At 39.0% G+C, this 20,431-nt stretch overlaps 1 protein-coding gene across 7 annotated transcripts in view; it reads right to left on the bottom strand.

Annotated features, from left to right (window-relative positions):
• The window catches only part of rap1gapb (RAP1 GTPase activating protein b), a 107,191-nt gene that overhangs the window by 51,089 nt on the left and 35,671 nt on the right, over positions 1–20,431 (bottom strand). For 2 of the 7 annotated variants that reach the window (XM_023287583.3, XM_023287589.3), the window contains exons 1-2: positions 16,738–16,873; positions 5,737–5,772 (exon numbers count right to left, since the gene is read on the bottom strand). In XM_023287583.3, the coding sequence (XP_023143351.2) occupies positions 5,737–5,772; positions 16,738–16,781 (80 nt within the window). In that variant the 5' untranslated portion in view covers positions 16,782–16,873. Of the gene's footprint in view, positions 1–5,736; positions 5,773–16,737; positions 16,879–20,431 lie in introns of those variants that run through there. The other 5 variants (XM_023287591.3, XM_055010703.1, XM_023287593.3 and 2 more) reach the window with 4 other exon arrangements.

Genomic DNA, 20,431 nt, shown 5'->3' with positions numbered 1-20,431 from the left:
AAAAACTACCTTAATTTTGTCATGAACAATATCATCCAGGGAATAACAAGGTTCAACTTTCATGCAAACAATGTAACATATGAAGAGCAAACATCCGCAGCATGTTATTGCCATGACAGACTGCTTTTTAGCTGCTTCTCATTTGGCAAAACTCCATAAAAATAAGGTTTATAAATTTAAATTCTGGCTGGTCCCTCCTCTTGAAGTGACTGACTGCCAAGTGGATTGAACCTAACCACACTCTGCAGTGTTCTGAATGCCCCTGCGACTAACTGAGTGATTAAAGTTGTTATGTGCACATGGAGGACTGTCATCCAGGAAGGCACCGATGCTGCTGAGTGAAAAACGCAAAAGAATGAAACACCGTACAAAACAGGCTGACCTCAAGCAGAGAATGAAACAAGAAAAGAAATGTGTATGTAAATGTAGAATAATAGTTGAAAAATAAGCATTGGTGTAAGACATAGTGAGATGGTAATACTGAAGCATAAAAGCAGCATACATGAATGATAAATAAAAGTTGCTTCATGGCTTTGTGGGAAATCAACAAAAACTGAAACCATTTGCATTATACCACTCACTTAGAAGCCATGCAGCCTCTTCTGCTTGTAGTCTCATCATCAAACACCGTCTTCATCATTTTCCAGAAAAAGAAAATACCACATTTAATTTCCAGAGACAACTTGTGCTTCAGAAATCAGCTTCAGAATATGCCACACTGATTACATATACGTCATTGCATACGTGTTAGGAATGATTTGGCAGTTGTCATTTATGAACAATGTTCCCAAACACCGCAAAGCAAACTATAAATACCGGAGTTAAACAACTGTACTGTGAGAGTGATGCATTATTTCCTTTATTATCATTCTCCTTTGCTCTCTGCCATCCTACCCATTGAGATGTGCTAATTGATGTGTCTCCTGAACTGAGATGTAATAGAGCTTGATTACATGGAGACGACCTTCTGATAATGTGAAATGGCTACAACAGCAGGCAATATTACCCTCTCAATAAGTCCAATCTCTTTAATTAATTAGCTGAATATGTCTATGGGGTAATGGAGCGCAACAGGGAGGAATGTACACTCAGTGCTTGTGTAAGATTAGAATTAGCACTTTAAATAATGTCTTCATTGCAGTGTCTTAAAATTGAACATTGCGATATACAAAAAAAAAAAAAAATAGATTTGAAACGTAGCAATAAGGTGGGCAGAGTTTCAAAAAGACCTTGACAAGAGTGTCTCTTTTCTTAGGTTCTATTCTTATCTACCATGGCAGCTGCAGTCTAGCATGTATTTAACTGAACAGGTGCACTGAGTAACAGGCAAACCCCATCTGCTTGAATAACCTCCATCATCACCACCACGCTGCTCTCTGTGCCCTCTGCACTAACTGCAGAAGCAGACCACACTGCAACCGCACCGGCTCATGATTTCCTCTGTGAACTCGCTGGCGACTGGACACAGCAGCCCGGGTCACAGCAGAGGTCTCGTGTTTTGTTATGGTGCAGACGAAATAGGACACAGTCGACTCAACAGCAGCAACAAAAAAAGGCATTTTTTGCCCACGATAAAACCCAGCCGCTCCGGTTCTGTGAAACAGTCCAGGAGACCCGACCTGTGTTTAATGAGTGTGGCCATCCTGGTGCTAAATAATACAAAATGGTTTTGAAAGGATTTTGTTCTGTTCTCACTGAAAGCCCCCAGAGATTATTAACATTAATTACACTAATTTTATTATGCAAGATATGAATAGTAAGATAAGGGGTTTCATAAAGCAACAACTTTGGAGGGGGATACATTTCAGTGTTAGGTTTGTAGAACAACATCCTAAAGCCGCAGTGAAATATTGTAGGATTTTCCATCATGACAAGATTTAAATCAGGTTTGCTAGACATACTTTCACAATCTACCCTATTATAGTGTCAATGTATTGTGTAACAAATACACAAACAAACCACTGTAAATAAATGTACTCTGCTTTTAATGTGTGTATTATTCACCATTCTAACAAGAAGTACCATTTACATTACATACATCGTACATGCACATTATAATGTCCCTATTGAAATTCTAGGCATGGCTTTTTATTTTTTTACATGTGTTATTACACGGCTTAGATACTCAAGTTAAATGGGATTTGTGGAAACATGCCTCAGGCTTTTGTTCTGGGATCCCAGTAGGAGCTGTGTCCACATACCTAAAATTAAAATATCTTCAAAACGTATGGGTGTGAGAACAAAATGCAAATGTGAAATCAGGAACATAAAAGTCTTCACAATTTTGCATTGCCTTAAAGTGATGTCTGAGTCTATATGTGGGAGAAGTAAGAAGTGCTATAACCCACACTTTGTGGGATGATAAGATATGGGGACTGAAGGCTCATAAATGAGCTCCAGTCTTGTTGGTTCCAGACGAATGATATAGATCTTTTAGATAGAGATCACCTGTGCAATAACCTTCAATCTGTGAAGACGGGGGAGAGAAAGAGGGCAGAAGAGGAAAACATTAACTATGCAGAGCAACAGATGGTCCAGCCAAGTGACAATCTGGTCCAGAAGTGGTGCTAATAGACTCATATCAGTAAAAATATGAAACAGGCGAAGCCTTGTGAAAAAGAAAATGGAGCATTGCAACCAATCAGCTTCCACAGTGCTACACAAGGTTCATATACCGTGGTGAGAGGACAGCAACTCACATCATGCACCGTGTATGATATGCATAATGGTTGGACAATAAAAGTGAAGCCCCAGAATATTTTAGCAGCAAGTTTACACCATCTATTGCCAGCTAAGACTGTCCAGGAATAGTTCAATGAGCATTAAAATAAATTCAGTTTGATGTCTGCTCAGCCATCAGCTGTGAAATGAGCTAGGTAGAGTTGTGCAGGCCAATTCAAGAGGGAACAAGGGGTATAGCATAATATTAGGCAATTTTGTTTCATATTTTGTGTGATTTGATACCGTCTAATACAGCAAATGTGAAACGTTTGTCCCCATGACAGACGAGCCATGCCATGACCTCCCAAACAATCCGAAGTTTTCTCACAGAGCTGCAGTTTGCTACTCTACTTTCCTGTTTGCTTTTTTCTCTCCACACTTAGTCTCCATTCTAATATAGATTAGAATGGAGACTGGCCATTAACAGCAATCTGAAGTGGCACAGATGCCCAATTAGAGGCCTCATCGCTTCACTCTTTCTCATCTTTCTGTGCTGAGGACCACTTCATTACCACCCAGTTTCTCACGTCAGTCAGAGGCTTGCTCAGGCTCAGGGCCTTTGTGCTGCACAGAGTAGATGGCTCCAAGGCAACAGACGCATCTCCAGCTGTGCACATACATAATATAAATATATCACATTAACTAAAAAAAAGGAGTCCCTTGAGGGGTGTCCCAAACCAGACACACCAATTAAAAGGTGTTTTAGTTTAAGTGGAGTACAATACTGCTGTTGCACTGTATTTGCTGCATCACCATTCTAAAGCTTTCCCTCATTAATGCAAAATGAGTAGTTAGGAACCAAAATGTCCACATGCAGACTAACAGTTCTTGCAGAAATGCCATGGCATTTATTCTGGACTTTGTATTGCAGCACAGTGGAAGCTTTAGACTGAGGAAGATAAGCACCACCATTATTGAGAGCAATCAAGTTAATGAGTGTTTAATTGTTAACACTGTGATGTCAGCAGTTTAGTACAGTCAAGTAAGAAGAGCTAATCTTTGTCCTAACGATACAGGGCCACTCAAGTCACATCACCATGAACAGAACATTTTCTGTGCCATGGCGAGATGATGGAGATGGTGGTACGTGGTAAATGACAAAGAAGTGTGGGTTTTGTGTGTTTGTGCCCCCTCACACACTCTCTCGCACACCTTCAGTACACCTGGCTGGTTGAAGAAAATTCTGTGATGGATCTGAGGCAACAGCATGTGGCAGAGGATGCAGGGAAGCCAGTTTTAATGACACACACTGTGGTTTGAAGCTGCTCTCGTAAATCTTTCTGACATGGTTCTGTCTCCAACACAGTAGCTGTGGGACAGACTAGGTAACAGAGGTGGAGAGACCCAATTAAAACTATTTTCTATAGTGTGTCATTATATACGACACTGAAGCTAAATCTACTAGATCTGCAGATAAAGTAACTCCTCAAGAAGCAACACACCCAAAACAAAGTTGTTAAATACTAAGTATCTCGTTGGTACTTTTTAATCTAAGTGCACCCTGAGACTGATGGAATACACAATTGGCATAATGACTCAGTGATTACAATCAGAGAGCTTTGCTGTCGACAACTAGCAACTGCATAACCCTGCCCTGAGGCGCCATTAGCATCTGTTATAGACCTGTTTGCAACAGAATCTGAGAATCCTCATCATGAAATTCAGCAGCTGTGTGAGAGTGTATTCTCCTCTGATGAGCCTGAACCATCCTCACACCTACGATTTCCCTTTTCCAATATACACTCACGTCATCCTTTCCAGGCTCATTATGACTCCACCTTTTGTCTAAGTCTATGGCCCATTTGATTTACGATGATGATGTAACATATTTCTTTTCGCTGCTTGCAGGCTGGATGATAGTCTTGTAAACAGAAGGACAAAATCCCTTTGAACAAAAGAACACACCATGTTGTTGCATTTCAAATGACACATTCGCACTAACACTTAAAAAAATGTAATTAATATTTAGTTTTCCCCTCATACTCAAGGCTGAACATTAGTGTTTGCAAAAAAGAGAATTTTGCTAATTATGTTTCAAAATTATAGCAACCAGTGAAGCAACAAGAAATCATGAAGACATCTACTTGTATTAAAATACAATTTATTACATTGTATTTTATTTAATATAATATTTAATATATTAAAAAGATATATAAAAATTAACATGACCACAAATAAATTATTGAAACATTTTTTTGTGTGAAAGTGGTAATATCGATTGCTTGGGGCCTAAATGGCTGAGAGTTCAGACGCCTCTGCTCTACATGGCCAGCTGGTATTACACACTTTTCTTGTGCTCCCTGTCTCCCTCCATCTGCTCTTGCCCTCATATTTCAATCCACACAGTCCCCCTCCATGCTGGGAGACTACCTGCCAAGTAGAAAACAGTACAAGCTCCACTATCTCCATTTTGATCATATACAGATTCCCAGAGTCATCAGAGCAGAGGTTCCCAGTGAGAAAATAATTATATGCACACTTGAAAATCTTATTAGGAGCCAGGAAAGATTGAGTTGAGATAAAAAGGCAGGAAAGCTTACGATTCGACTGCTTGAAAAATACAGCCGTGTAAGCCTTTATTTTCTTTTTTAAAACACTACTTTATTAGATCATCATATTGTCATTTTGGCAAACCACATTTTGGCCAAACATTAAACAGACAAGCAAATCCACCTCTGTGTTCTTTATGCTGAGACAACTGGCAAAATACAAGTATGGTTGCTCCAGCATAGAACAGGAGGGCATCCTGACAGTAAACATGGGTGGAAGAGAAGGACGACCTAACATTGGCCATGGAATATTACAGAAGACAGATAGGAACAAAGATATGACATGACACCCATGGTATGTTTCATTCTGTAGTCACATGACTGAATATACTACCATACTTAAAGTCTCTATGCCAAAAGCTTCAGTATTTGGAAATGCATCAGTGAAGAGGAGTGTTAGAATCAGTGAGGAATGAAATGAAACTCTCTGATGGATAATGTTGCTCCTCAAAAGGAAAAGACTCACCATGAGATTTTGGTCCTGGAGAAGCTCTTGTCGACCCTAGAGAGAAACAAGGTGACACTAGATTAGACTTGATCTCAATTCTGCGGTACACTAGAAGCTGTGCAGATAATTTAACACTGAAAATGTAGTTATTTTCTAAATACTACTCTATCCTGCAGAGGGTGGTGAGGGGGCTAAAGTCTATCCCAGCTTACTTAGGGTAAAGGCAGGGTACATCCTGGACAGGTCGCCAGTCTAATGCAGAGAGACAGACAACCAAGCACACTCACATTCACACCTACAGACAACTTAGGATCACCAATGTACCTACACATGTGGTAACGTGGAAGCAGCCGAAGCACTCAGAGGGACCCCAGCTGAGACCTGAACCCAGGACCTTCTAACTGTGAGGCAACAGTGATAACCACTCTGCTGCCCAACCTAAAAATATTACCATTTTAATTTAGTTTTGATTGACATTAAGCATTGCTTGATTTTCACGAAATAACAGTAGATAACATAATGCCCTGCGATGGTAATATTTGCACAGTGAACACAACAAGAAGCTTTTATGTGCCTTGCTTTTTCCTTAAATAAAAACTTAAGCAGAACCCCCAGTTTGTTGCATTGAAATGGTTCCTTCAACCTGCTGTGGGGGATCTTTTTGGCCATTTGTCAGCAGAACAAAACAAGCTGTAAACACAACATTGACATATTATCAGCTAATATGGTGAATTATTAGGACAGTTATTGGTATGCAGGTTTAGCAGACACTGAGTCTTACAAAAACTGCTGTTTACTACCAACTACCGAAGGAAATATCTCTGTAGTTGCTAAATGACCCACTATGTTTACTAGCAAGTTGCGACTTTTGTCTTATTTGCTAACTTACTGGTCACCCAGAAGCACTTAGCAGGCTTATCAGAGCTGTGGCAGGAAACAAGACTGATGGGAGCAATGAGACGGAACCGAAACAGTCGAGTTTTAGGTTGTAAAAGCTCAACAGTGATGCAACAAACGCTGAAACCCTGCAGGGGAACTGCAGAGGTGGGTGATAATTCTCTGTGCTTCTGCAGGCTACTCCTTTTACAATACATGTGATGACACTGCAAACACAAAAACTTTGTTTTTTGCTGCTATAGTTTTCGGCATGTACACCATAGTGCGCCTCTGTGAAACCAGATGAATATGATCCACATCACCACCTTCCACAGCTTCCTTTTTATCGCTCCATTTCTCTGCTCCTCTGCCTGCCAGCTACTTACATCCAGAGTGGGAATGAGATGGGAATGAGTGGCTGGCAGATGCAGACAGACTGGATTTAAAATGTTTGAATGGTTTATTGCCCAAATACTGCAGAATTCATCAAAAGAATAGTGAAATATCTCACAACATAAAAAGGTAAATTAGCACACATGAAAAAAACAGAGAGGTTGTTGTTTTTTTTGCTTCAGTTTAACTCTGCATTCAAATGATACAGGGCCAATTCTTTCACCCAGATCAATGGTTGAAGCAGCACCAAAGAAGACGCTGGCTGAGGACAATCAATCTAGAGATAATCACTACTTATCTCTTCCTCCCCAGGGATAAACCAATCAAATGATTACCATGGTCATTCTGTGCCAGCTCATTCCCAGGCACTTGCTCCATTCATTGGTACAGCAACCACATGAAAATACCATCAAGGTGAATGAAGCTATGCTTTAACTCTAAAGTTTGGTTTTGGTATGGTGTGCAACAAGAATGGGTCTCAGACATGAAAACAAAACAAAATAACAAACCAGATCTCCTCTTTCAAAGACTTCTTCTAAAGTGACTTTCACATGTCCATCAGCATATTAAGCACAGCAAAATCAATTCACTTGCATGCCACTCACTCCCACTTGGTGGCAAATATATGTTGACTTTGACAGAAAGACATTGTATTGATTATTCCTTTCCCTTCCCTGGTCTCATGAAAAACCTTTCAAAAATGATAGATGAGATTCCTGGTTATGTCAGAAACCATTTAAGATTCACCCAGGAGATTCTGAAGCAAGAGCTGCATCTGAAGGAAACACTTACAGCACATCTCATGCAATTTACTGTCGCCTGCGTTAAATATTCAGAGAACAGTATCTTATTTATTTTGAAAACAATTTATTTACCTTCAAAGAGAAGAAGAGATGAATAGAATGCAAAATCTGATGGTTTTTCTAATTCATTTAATGTGTGAATAGCATCTTACTGTAATTGGTGAAGTGAATCTAATTTCAATATGAAACAACACGCTGTATTTTGTACATTATATACACTAGCAGTCAAAAGTTTGGACACACCTTCTCATTTAATTGTTTTTCTGTATTTTCGTTTACATTGTAGATTGTCACTTAAGGCATCAGAACTATGAATTAACACATATGGAATTATATAGTAAACAAAAAAGTGTGAAATAAGTCTAAACATGTTTTATATTTTAGATTCTCCAAAATAGCCACCCTTTGATTACCGCTTTGCATACTCGTGGCATTCTCTCCATGAGCTTCATGAGGTAGAACCTGAAATGGTTTTCACTTCACAGCTGTGCCTTGTCAACATTAATTTGTGGAATTTCTTTCCTTCTTAATGGGGTTGGGATCATCAGTTGTGTTGTGCAGAAGTCAGGTTGGTACACAGTTGACAGCCCTATATGACAACTGTTAGAATCCATATTATGGCAAGAACCAATCAGCTAAATAAAGATAAACAACAGTCCATCATTATTTCAAGAACTGAAGGTCAGTCAGTCCAGAAAATTGCAAAATCTTTGAATTTATCCCCAAGTGCAGTCGCAAAAACCATCAAACGCTACGATGAAACTGGCTCACATGAGGACTGTCCCAGGAAAGGAAGACTAAGAGTCTCCTCTGCTGCTGAGGATAAGTTCATCCGAGTCACTAGCCTCAGAAATGGCAAGTTAACAGCATCTCAGATTAGAGCCCAGATAAATGCCACACAGAGCTCCAGTAGCAGACACATCTCTACATCATCTGTTCAGAGGAGACTGAACCAATCAGGACTTGATGGTCAAATAGCTGCTAAGAAACCACGACTTAGGAAAAGCAACAAGCAGAAGAGATTTATTTGGGCCAAGAAACACGAGGAATGGACATTAGACCAGTGGAAATCTGTGCTTTGGTCTGATGAGTCCAAATTTGAGATCTTTGGTTCCACCCGCCATCTCTTTGTGCCACGCAGAAAAGGTGAATGGATGGTCTCTACATGCATGGTTCCCACCGTGAAGCATGGAGGAGGAGTTCAGGATTAATTCAAGACTGAAGGCACACTGAACCAGCATGGCTACCACAGCATCCTGCAGTAACATACCATCCCATCCGCTTTGCGTTTAGTTGGACCATCATTTATTTTTCAACAAGACAATGACCCCAAACACACCTCCAGACTGTCTAAGGCTATTTGACCAAGAAGGAGAATGATGGAGTGCTGCATCAGATGACCTGGCCTCCACAGTCACCTGACCTAAACCCAATCCAGATTGTTTGGGATGAGCTAGATCACAGAGTGAAGGCAAAAGGGCCAACAAGTGCTCAGCATCTCTGGGAACTCCTTCAAGACTGTTGGAAAACCATTTCAGATGACTGGCTCATGCAGCTCAGCAAGAGAATGCCAAGAGTGTGCAAAGTAGTAATTAAAAGGATGGCTATTTTGAAGATTCTAAAATATGCTATTTTTTTTTACTTATTTCACACTTTTATGCTTACTACATAATTCCACGTGTTCGTTCATAGTTTTGATGCCTTCAGTGAGACTCTACAATGTAAATAGTCATGAAAATAAATAAAACCATTAAATGAGAAGGTGCGTCCAAATTTTTGACAGGTAGTGTATATGTTCTGTCTGTCTAATCAAAAGTGACAAGTAACTCTTACTGTAAAATAAATATAGTGGAGCACAATGCCATATTTCCCTCCAGATTATCTAGTATAGTTACAAAGTATCAAGACATGGAAACACTAAAGTATAGTGCGAGTACCTCACGTTTTTACAGAAATGTAGGAAATCGCTGCACTACATTTTCTATTAAAAAATAAATAGAGCTGCTAACTTCTGCTACTTTTGCAACTCATATATCTGTTGATATTATAATAATGCAACAACACAGACAGTTTTCCAACTCAGAAATGTGGATTTAGTCCTCAATTGCTCATGACAGTGCTGCCATCAATATCCAGTAGCATGCCCACACCACTGAGCGGCAGAACAAAGCTAAGTGGTAAAAACCAGGCTGTCTTATCTGTGTATCTGTACATGCTTCTGTCTCTGCACCGATATCCTTCTGATTCCAAAGCTCTATAGTTCAGTAGTCAGTTACTATCTCTAGCTCTGCCTGTCTACTTGTGTCTGTTGTCACAACATTGGATGAGATTAGAGAAGAGGGTGAGATGATGAAAGAAACTGAAACAGTATCAGCACCATGCTTCTAGCATCAAACATGTTATTCCATTAACCTTTTGTAGCACACACACACTTTTAGTACTTTGTTCTGTCATTAGATACAACTAACCTTTGTGTGTGACTGTAAAAATGTATTTCACATGCAAACACTGACATTCTGTGAGCTGCTGGTGAGGGCTCTGCTCTTCTGCTTGTGTTTGTTGCAGGGTGTTGAGAATGGAAATATTAGTTTGCCAGTCAGCGATACGGTTGGTGATTTTCCTCCTGCTGACACAGGCAACACGCTGTTTTGGTGGTAACAGTTGGGAGTGAAAAGCAGGCCATGACATAAACAACTACACATCCGTCTATTGTAGAAACACATGACGCTTACTCAAGAGAGGACACAAAGTAACAGACAAAATGGGCTTAGGTAGTATAGCAATTAAAAACTCTTACTAAGCTTAGACATACTATTCCTCGAATTGTGATCTTGGTCTCTAATAACCTGAACTGCAGAAGATAATCTACTTGCAACTGGGTAATACACTGCCTGTCCAAAAAAAAGTCACCACTTGGATTTAACTAAGCAAATAGGTAAGAGCCTTCCATAGGATAATTACTGCAGTGATGGATATGTTTCAGCCACAACAACTGATTTAACCCTCGCTGATACAGTGAGGTGAGTGCATTTCCCAGAGCAACCTCTTCATCTATCAATAAGCTCCTTCATGGCAACTGTCGACCATCTGCACTCATGGTGTCACAGCTTCACAGAAACCCTTCATTTCAAGGCTTTTATTGTGAAACATTTGCAGGCATACTATATAAAACAGCAACTGTCTGCATTCGGGGAACAGTTTCTACTCTGAAAAACTATTTCAGAAAACATGGTACATCTCATTTGTTTTCAAAACCATTATAGAAATAATCTGAATAAGATTTCAGGTCAGGTCATTTACCTCCTATTAGAATATGAGATTTTTACTGTAACTCATTAAAATACTGCATTTTGTTGTATTTATAATTACAGTCTTTTGATAAGTTATCACATAAATTTTCCGGGCAGCTGAAAGATTAAAACTTATACTTCTAATCCCAGCATGCACCTTATGCTATCAGAACCAAACACCCAAGAAAATTAGCCCATTCAGACAGAAAGCTCAATGAATTATGTTAAATGATGAGAAATCAATACAAGATGCAGCAAAGTGTATTCATCAAACAGTACTATTCAGCACAAGATTGTCAAGAGCACTTATACTATTAAACTGTCCTACTTTGGTCCTCCTCTTCTGCTTAGGCTTGATAAATAAAGGCTGTTGTGGCTGCTAAGTTTAATCTGTGCCGTTCTAAAATGTAAAACAGTAGCAAAGTATATTCTCAGCAGTTGAGTCTACATTCTACTTGTTTTCTGGCAGTCTATTCATCTACCAACTAGTTTAAGCAGTATGTGCATATGCAAAGATGGCAGCGAATCAGAATTTCACACGCTAATTTAATTTTCTAGCAGCCATCAAACTTTTTGGAACAAAACTGAATGCAGCTTTCGTAAAAGCAAACCCCTCAGTTGGGAAGAAAGTGTTTGGCTGGTTTCTAAAAAGAACACAGCTTGGCATCATCCTGATAATGCAAGCAGCACAGTTTTAAATCTTCTCAAAACTGTGTGAATACATGACGAGAGAGGTCAACACAGTAAACCTCCATATGATACATAGACTAGATAATAACAGCAAGACAGCAGCATTCACACAAAAGCAGGAGTTGTCATGGAGGGAATAAGAATCAAAGAGACATCAAATCAAATGTGCTCATGTATCATTGCTTTCTCCATCAGTCTTCTGGGTATGCCTGGATGACGCTGTGAAGAATGTTAATGCAAACGTGACCTTTGTTCCAATGATAGAATGCTGCCACTTTAAGATATCAATGTAATCAGCAATACAATGTATCTCATGTCTGAAAGGGCTTATGAGTGATGGGGTTCTACATGAACACACTGTTTTCTGACAAAGTATTACAGTTTTGCCCTGGCTATTTCACATGTCTGTCTCACTGCAGTTAAATCACTGGTGTTTGTGGTTTTCAGTGCTTTTCTCAGTGGTTTAAAGCAAGCAGAGTTCATGTTGGAAAAAGCAAAGGCACATAGTCTATTTCCATAAAAATCGCTACTCACTTAACCCCATGATCTCTTTCCAGAGCAATTTCACTACCTTTGCTTTTAAGCTCTTATTTTGGTCATTAGGAGGGCAAGTCATACTAGTACAGGCTGTGGATCTTGTTTTAGTAGTTTTTTATTAATGTCCTTTATGTGTATATATATATATATATATATATATATATATATATATATATATATATATATATATGGCATGCCGTTTAGGAAATTTTATATATATATATATATATATATATATATATATATATATATATATATATATATATATATATATATATATATATATATATATATATAAATAAAAATTCTGAATATATGGAATGAAAGTCGGAATATATATAATGTTCATACTTTCATTCCATATATTCTGAGTTTCATTCCATATATTCCAACTTTCATTCAATATATTCAGAGTTTCATTCCATATATTCAGAATTCTAGACTTTATATATATATATAATTTCCTAAACGGCATGCCATATATTTATATATATATATATATATATATATATATATATATATAAAGGACATCAATTATAATTGGTATATTTTTACATGTATTTCACTGTAAATGCTGACAGTAGAGATATCTTTTGTGCAGGTGAAATTGTCTGGAATCGGACAGAACCAAATTGTGCATGCTGTAGAAATGATTTTAAAAGAAATGTGCTTAGCGCCTAACAGAGAGGGATGTCATCATTCCATTCACTTAAGTGTTCACATACAGCGGCCTATCTGCAGAGGGGGCAAACCAGGCACATGTTGGCATTGCATACATATTAATATATCAGTATATTGTCATATTGTCCCACTAATGCAATTTTCAAGACTAACAACATGTGGAGCAAAATCGTGGTAGGTAGAACCTAGCCCACTTGGTCATGGAATCATTGGCTGGGTTAACTTTGGTTAATATACAAGCCACTGGAAACCAATAATCACCACAGAACTCTCTGTCATGGTGGCCCTTTGCTAGCTAAACCCCTACAATGCTCTCTGCTTGACAACATGAACTGCCCATAGTCCAAGTGATTGTATTCTCGAATTGCTACAGTATTTAACACAAATGAACTGCAGTCTTCAATCTCATCTCTTTCACCTCCTACAGTTGAGGTAAATAAAGGCCACCGACGTCACTGAGGAAATATGCTACTTCATGTCATCAGTCTTGATTTAGCAATATGAGTCACATCAACTGTGTTCTCTGTGAGAATTTAACTCTGTCAAACCCCAAAATGTTTTTGTGACTTGAATGTTACTTATATAGTCAGGAATTTTTAACATTAATGTTCGAGAAATGCTCAAATTTTGAAGCCAGGTTTTCAGTGTGTTAAAGCTGGAACACAAAATCTCTCCATCGGATGAAGCAGAATTGTGAAAATCATAAATATTACATGAAGCATTACAGTTGAATTGTAGCCAAAATGCATGAACAAAAGATGCACCAGTTGCACAGTCAAAGCATCGTCCTCCCAAACAACATCATCAGGTAGGTATAATACCTGCAGGGAAAGTGTAACAGAGCAGTGGGATATGCAGACAATCCTATAATCTTTCACTTGGCTGAGCAGTTGCCACTTGTCTTCAGGCTGAAAGCTGACTTTACTCACTAGCAGGAAACCAGCCAGCTGTAATTTTAAGGCTGTGAACACACTAGCATCATCGACAAGCTTTTCTGAATCTTCAGTTTAGTATCACAACATCAAATTTAGGAAAGTCACTCACCTGTTTGTATACTGGTTAACTATAAGTGGGAGGTTTAGTGGATCAGTAATCAAAATAGCTCAACAAACATGCTGTAATTGATTGTCTATTGTTTTCAAATCATCTTTCCCACCTGCTTTGAATTTGCAAACCATAAAAACAGTGTTTGTCAACCAGGAGATTAACACTGCAGACCATAAAATTGATGCTCAAATAGCACACAATTTCAAGGTGTTATGAATTCAGTCATTCATTTTTGTTTGTGGCAATTTACAAGCATTTTGTACAAACGGCCATGTTATTATGTCCTAACGGCAATTACCACTAAACTGTACATGCAAACTGGGCTGCCACAAAAAGATTTCTGCAAGGACAGCTCCTAAAGCAAATGTAAAATGATAATGTGAGGGTCGAAGTGATGATGTAAATAGTCAAGGAAGTTATATCTGTTATCTACACTATTGTTCAAAAGTTTAGGGTCATTGAGAAATGTCCTTATTTTTAAAAGAAAAGCATTTTTTTTCAGTGAAGATAACATTAAAATAATAAGAAATACAATCTCGATACTGTTAATGTGATAAGTGAGTATTCCAGCTGGAAACTGTTGATTTTTAATGGAATATCTACATAGGGGTACAGAGATCCATTTCCAGCAACCATCACTCCTGTGTTCTAAATGCTACATTGTGTTAGCAAATGGTGTTGAAAAGCTAATTGATGATTAGAAGACCCTTGTGCATTTCTGTTAGCATATGAAAAAAAGTGTGAGTTTTCATGTAAAACATGAAATTGTCTGGGTGATCCCAACGTTTGAATGGTAGTATATATCTATTATCTATATTATAGTAGTATATCTGCATTACTGTAGCACAAATTCCTGAAAAGGCTGATGTTGGCTGTGATAGAAAGGTATGAGAACCCATAAGGCAGCTCAGAGTGCCCATGCTGATACCTATCCACTACTGTAAGCTCCAACAATGGGCACACTGTCGCAGCTAGACCATGGAGCAATGAAAGAAGGTGGCCTGGCCTGATGAATCATGTTTTCTTTTTTACATGTTATTAACAGCCCGATTTGTGTGTGTTGTTTATCTGGGGAAGAGATTGCATCAGGATGCACCATCCATTGTCTATACAATGCTAAATCCTCATTAGGTCACAGGGGGCTGGAGTCTGTCCCAGCTGACTTAGGGAGAAGGCAGGGGACACCCTGGACAGGACACAAGTCTATTGCATTGCTACATATAGAGACAAACAATCACACTCGCATTCACACCTACAGACAATTTAGAGTTACCAATTAACCTGAGCATGCTTTCAGACTATGGGAAGAAACTGGAGTACCTGGAGGAAACCCACGCATGCACAGGCCCAGGCCGGGACATGAACTGGGGTTCTTATAGCAGCAAGGCAACGGTGCTAACCACTGAGCCCTCCATTCCAACATGTAGTTTACATATACACAAACAGTACTTCTGAGCTTTGTGACAAGAAAATACCACTCTCCAGTAAGTTCACGCAAAAATGAATACACAGTACACAGTTGAGATTACAGAGAAGTGTGCGCTTGAGTGCAGTTTTCAGAATACAACTACATTTTTATTGTAGACTATTTCTTAAATCTTATTTCATATCAAAGTGATTGCTGCTGTTCTCAAAATCTTGTGTGTTTGTTATACAAATACTTCCTTGTCTGCTATTGATTGGTGGTGTCTCTCTGTGCGCTCGGGCTAGCTTTCAACGTGACTTGTTCTACAGTTATGTCAAATTGACCCTCATGAATGTTTTCTAGGCAGACTTGGCAGAGCTTATGAGCAGAAAAACACAATAATAACGGTAATTTCAGTGCCTCATGAATGCTAATGGTCTGTGTGGCTGAGCAGCTCACTGCTCATAAACCAGAAAACAAATATGTCAGAGATTAACATTCTGACTGATAGAAAAGCATCAGTCACATACATAAAACACTGTCACTGTACAAGTACAAAGTTGAGACCATTTCCTCTTTTCACTATCTTTTCACTTATGTTGATGAGGTATTTAAGCTATTCAGTGCCACCAAAGTGAAGATGCATCTAACCACTGAATCCCTTACCTCACAATAGCTGAATATTACCAACATTTAATGACATTATGACAAATGATCAGTGCTTTGTTTCTAATGTGTTTGTTTTCCTCCAAGAAAAAAAGACACACTTTAATGAAACATCTTCTAATCCCGTCATCATTTTTAGATAACTTTGTTTATTGCCAATGGACTCTTAGTGCATTGCTGTTTTTCACGATAATACATTTAGGACACTGTGCTAAGTTGGCTGCACTGTCTGATCTGCAATGCCTATGAGATCTCAAAAAATAAAAAACAAAAACAAAACAAAAAAACACACATGCTGTGACAGGTCACTGTGACTGAGACATCAACCATCATCCTGATGAGATAATCACATGCACACTAGCAATCTATTTAACCACTCCCTCCCTCTGTGGCTTCACACATTAATAAACCGATCTTATTATTTTAGCATCTCTGCATTAACAGTTAAAGCTGTAAATTAGGAGGACACAGTACTGAGCAGGTGCAGCATATCTCTCTGAGCTCCCAACTCTCTCTCTAGCAACATGATGCAACAGGTACACCACTGTATCATGGTTTCATTGCAGCGCATAGGACTGGCAAAACACCAAATCGACTGACATTCAGACAGATTCATGCTCTGTTATCTTACCCTCCATAAGCTCCGAATGTGAAACTCCTTTTCCTCTGTGGCATCCTGCTGCACAGCTGATGAGACTTCCCAGGAGTGTGCAGGATATGAGTTTACAACACAGGACTACAGTGGGACAGTCATACCTCTTCGTTTTCCACTTCTGTTTGTTTCTCTATGTGTCTCTCCTCCCTCTCAACACCTCTAACTCTTTCTCTTCTCTCCTCCCTCCTTGTCTCAACCCTCATCAAGTGTGTGTGTTTTTGTCTGACAGTAGTTTATGTGTGTACACATCCCAGCCCTCCCTCCTCTCTGCTCTCTGACTAAGTAGCTCCTATTTCTGCCAGATTAAGAGAAAGGTGCATTCGGCTGTCTTGTTGTACGGTTGTCCTGGAAACAAATAGGATGGTTTCTTGGACTCAGTCTGACTTTTTTCTTTCTCATTTCCACCATGAAGAAAGCAAATATACGTACATGTCCTACCAATGTCCCACAAAGGCATCTTCCCTCCTGCTGCTCACCTCACAAGCACTCTTTGCCCATGAATGATTGTTCATAGGGAGAGATAGGTGGCGTAATGTAAATAAAAAGACACTTCAAGGTTACAGAGAGACTAGACTTAATTTTTGCTATAGAACTTTGTAGACGACTGCATTTCAGCTGCAACAGATGACTATTTTCTTTATAGATTACCTGCCAATTACTTCCATGATGACAAATTAAGATTTGATGGAAGCAAGTCTCGCCATGTTAAGGCAAGGCAATTTGTGATCGCATTTCTTGCTGAAGACAGAATAGGTCATATTTTCCCACTAAAATCAATATAACTGAACATAGTTTGACTGATTAAATCAAAAAGAGAAGTGATTCTGACATCAGCTGGTGTGGAAAATGATATCTTTGTCAATTTGCTGGCAGAGCATGTGTGCTTATAGTCAAACAAGAGATGTACATCTTGTCTGATATCTCTACCTTCTTGTCTCCTCTCATTTTCTTTCCCCTCAAATTCACCTCTCTTTCTGTCTCTCTGTCTTCTCTTCCTTCTTTCATGTCCTCCTTCTGCCTCTGGCTGCCTTCTCCATTGACTGTCTTATACACTGTGTATCTGAGTGATTTTTTGACAGTGATAGGACCATGTACCCTGCCCTGGTCTGTCAGGTTCAAGTGCATTGATTGTTCTCTTGTCCCCTCCTCATGCATCAGACCTAATGTCTGGTGCCCAACGGCTCCCTAGTCAACCTTTTGTGATTCTATTAGGTCTGACTGGACTCTGGCCAGATGTGGGCTATAAATCAAATCAGAAGCTTAGAGGAGAGGACAAAGGGATGTACCATGTTTATCCACAGTGTCCGCAGCAAGGTCCTTCAGCTCCATTATTGACTGATATTGATATTGACTGTTCTGACTATTCTGTTGGTCATTAAAAATGGTCCATCATGCGTTGTAAAAATGGACATGGACAGCTGATTTTAGGTAAGTTATGGATAAAAGAATGTATTGAAAGAAAGCATGGCTGCATTGTAGAGGAACTTACAACAGAGGAATATATCTGATTTATCTGGGTCAAGACTTCCAGGCTACTGTCAAAGATATTTGACTCTGAATGCAGTAGCTGGTCAGAATCTCTTCTAAAAAGAGGTGGTCCAGTCTCTTCTGGTTGGTTGCTTTAAAATGGGAGCATTAGCACATTAGTTTTGAGTTCTTTTGTTCAGACATAAGGTGAATAGATAGATGTTGATTACCTTCTTGACAGTTTCGGTGAAAGCTCTCGCCTTCACCTTCATTAGGACAGTTCACCAACTATATAAATGCCTTAGTTGTTTTTTTCTTGTATTTTATCTGAAAGTGTTTTACACAGATTTATTGTACTTTTCACAGTACATTCCAAAAGTGAAAATTTGCTTTCTCAAGAGCGTTTATAAAGTGAAGTGGTCACAAATGGCTGCTCCTCTTCTACAGTCAGCCTGCCCTGGTTTTCCTGCTGATAAGGACATTGACATGTCATGTCTCTAACAGAATAATTCTCCTGAGCCAGACTTCTGCTGACAAACTTGTTATTGTCGCTACTGTAATGTAGTTTCAAGAGCTCTTTTCACTATTGCTTTTCCCTTGTGCCCCTCAAAAGATGTCCTTCGTGAGGATGTGGGAACAGAAAAAAAAGCTATTTACCCAGAGTGATTTGTGTGAGGCAGGTGAAAGGGAAAGGGCAGTTTGATGTAATTAGTCTATGTCTGCAGGTTTCATTCAGGAGACAAGGCAGGAGGCAGGTCAGCCTTGACTTTGAGGACTTGACTGGGAAAGGGAGGAGGAGGATCATAATGAGAGACTGCCCTCTATGTGATGGGGTTCAATCCACCCTGAAACACCACTGTCACAGCGGTAGATAAATACTTAACTAACAAATCATCTCCACAGCAAGAGACAGATTTAGAACACACAGTAAAAAAGCTTGTTACTGAGACAGTGCAGAAATTTGATTGGAATCATTATCTGTCAGGAAAAAAACAAAACAACAACAACAACAGCAAAAAAGAGACCTGTCATAAATAGTCTTGTGGTTTACACTGCAAATGAAATCAATGTGCCCACAGCTAATGAAGTCACTAGCTAAAGTCACTTACATACAACCAAGACTTGGAGTCTGCCATGTTTGCAGCTCTATGAGGCTCCATTTAGGAACAGCAGTGACATGAGCTAAACCCCTAACATGCTCAAAATGACAACACTGACATATACTGATTTATCAGGTATAATGTATGTATAATGTTACCATTTTAGTTTAGTGTATTAGCAAGCCAGTATTAACTAACTGACACTAAGCTGAAAGTTTGGCTACTACTTATGGAAACATCATAAGTGATGTAGGGTTAAAAGTTCAAAAGTTTGGGGTCACCCTGGCAATTTCATGTTTTCCATGAAAACTCACATTTTCATTCATGTGTGAACATAATTACACAAGAGTTTTCTAATCATCAATGAGCCTTTCAACACCATTAGTTAATACAAGGTACCATTAGAACACAGGAGTGATGGTTGCTGGAAATGTTCCTCTGTACCCCTATGTAGATATTCCATTAAAAATCAGTTATTTCCAACTAGAATAGTCATTTACCACATTCAAACTTTTGAACAGTAGTGTAAGTATCTGGCCAAAGTATTGGACAAAATAAAGTTTGACCTGATGGCAATGCTAGAAGAAAAGTTATTATTATACACTGAGTACCAGTGTTTGTCTGTAGATGAGCAAATATTTCTCTGTGTAACAGAATGACTGATGAATGTAGCTGAGGTGTTGGATGAAATGTCAGGGTATCACCAAAGATAGTCGGATTTATCCTCTGGGGATTAGGGGCATCTGTATTAAATTTCATAGCTACACATCCAATATTTGTTGAGTTGCTTCAGTTAAGACAAAAATGTTGAGCTAACCAACAAATAGAGTCTGTCTTGTTGTTTACATTGCAGCTGCCATCTCTATGTTTGAACTACACTTTGTATTGTTGCCTTGATTGAACATATACAGGAAATAGCAGCTGAAACACCAAGGAGAAGCACAGTCCTTTATGGAGTAGCTGTCCAAACATCCGTTTTCACTCCAAATGAGAACCTCTATAATGTGGGCCTAAAGGGCTTAGGAGTCATTACATAGTTACTGTACAGCTCTTCCCCAGTGGGAACAGCAAAGCAGGACACAGACACATAAAATATTTACTAG

Source organism: Amphiprion ocellaris, chromosome 5 (assembly GCF_022539595.1).
Source record: "Amphiprion ocellaris isolate individual 3 ecotype Okinawa chromosome 5, ASM2253959v1, whole genome shotgun sequence".
Lineage (NCBI taxonomy): Eukaryota > Metazoa > Chordata > Actinopteri > Pomacentridae > Amphiprion > Amphiprion ocellaris.
Note: the sequence above shows the minus strand (reverse complement) of the source record. Positions and strands in the feature narration are given on the sequence as shown.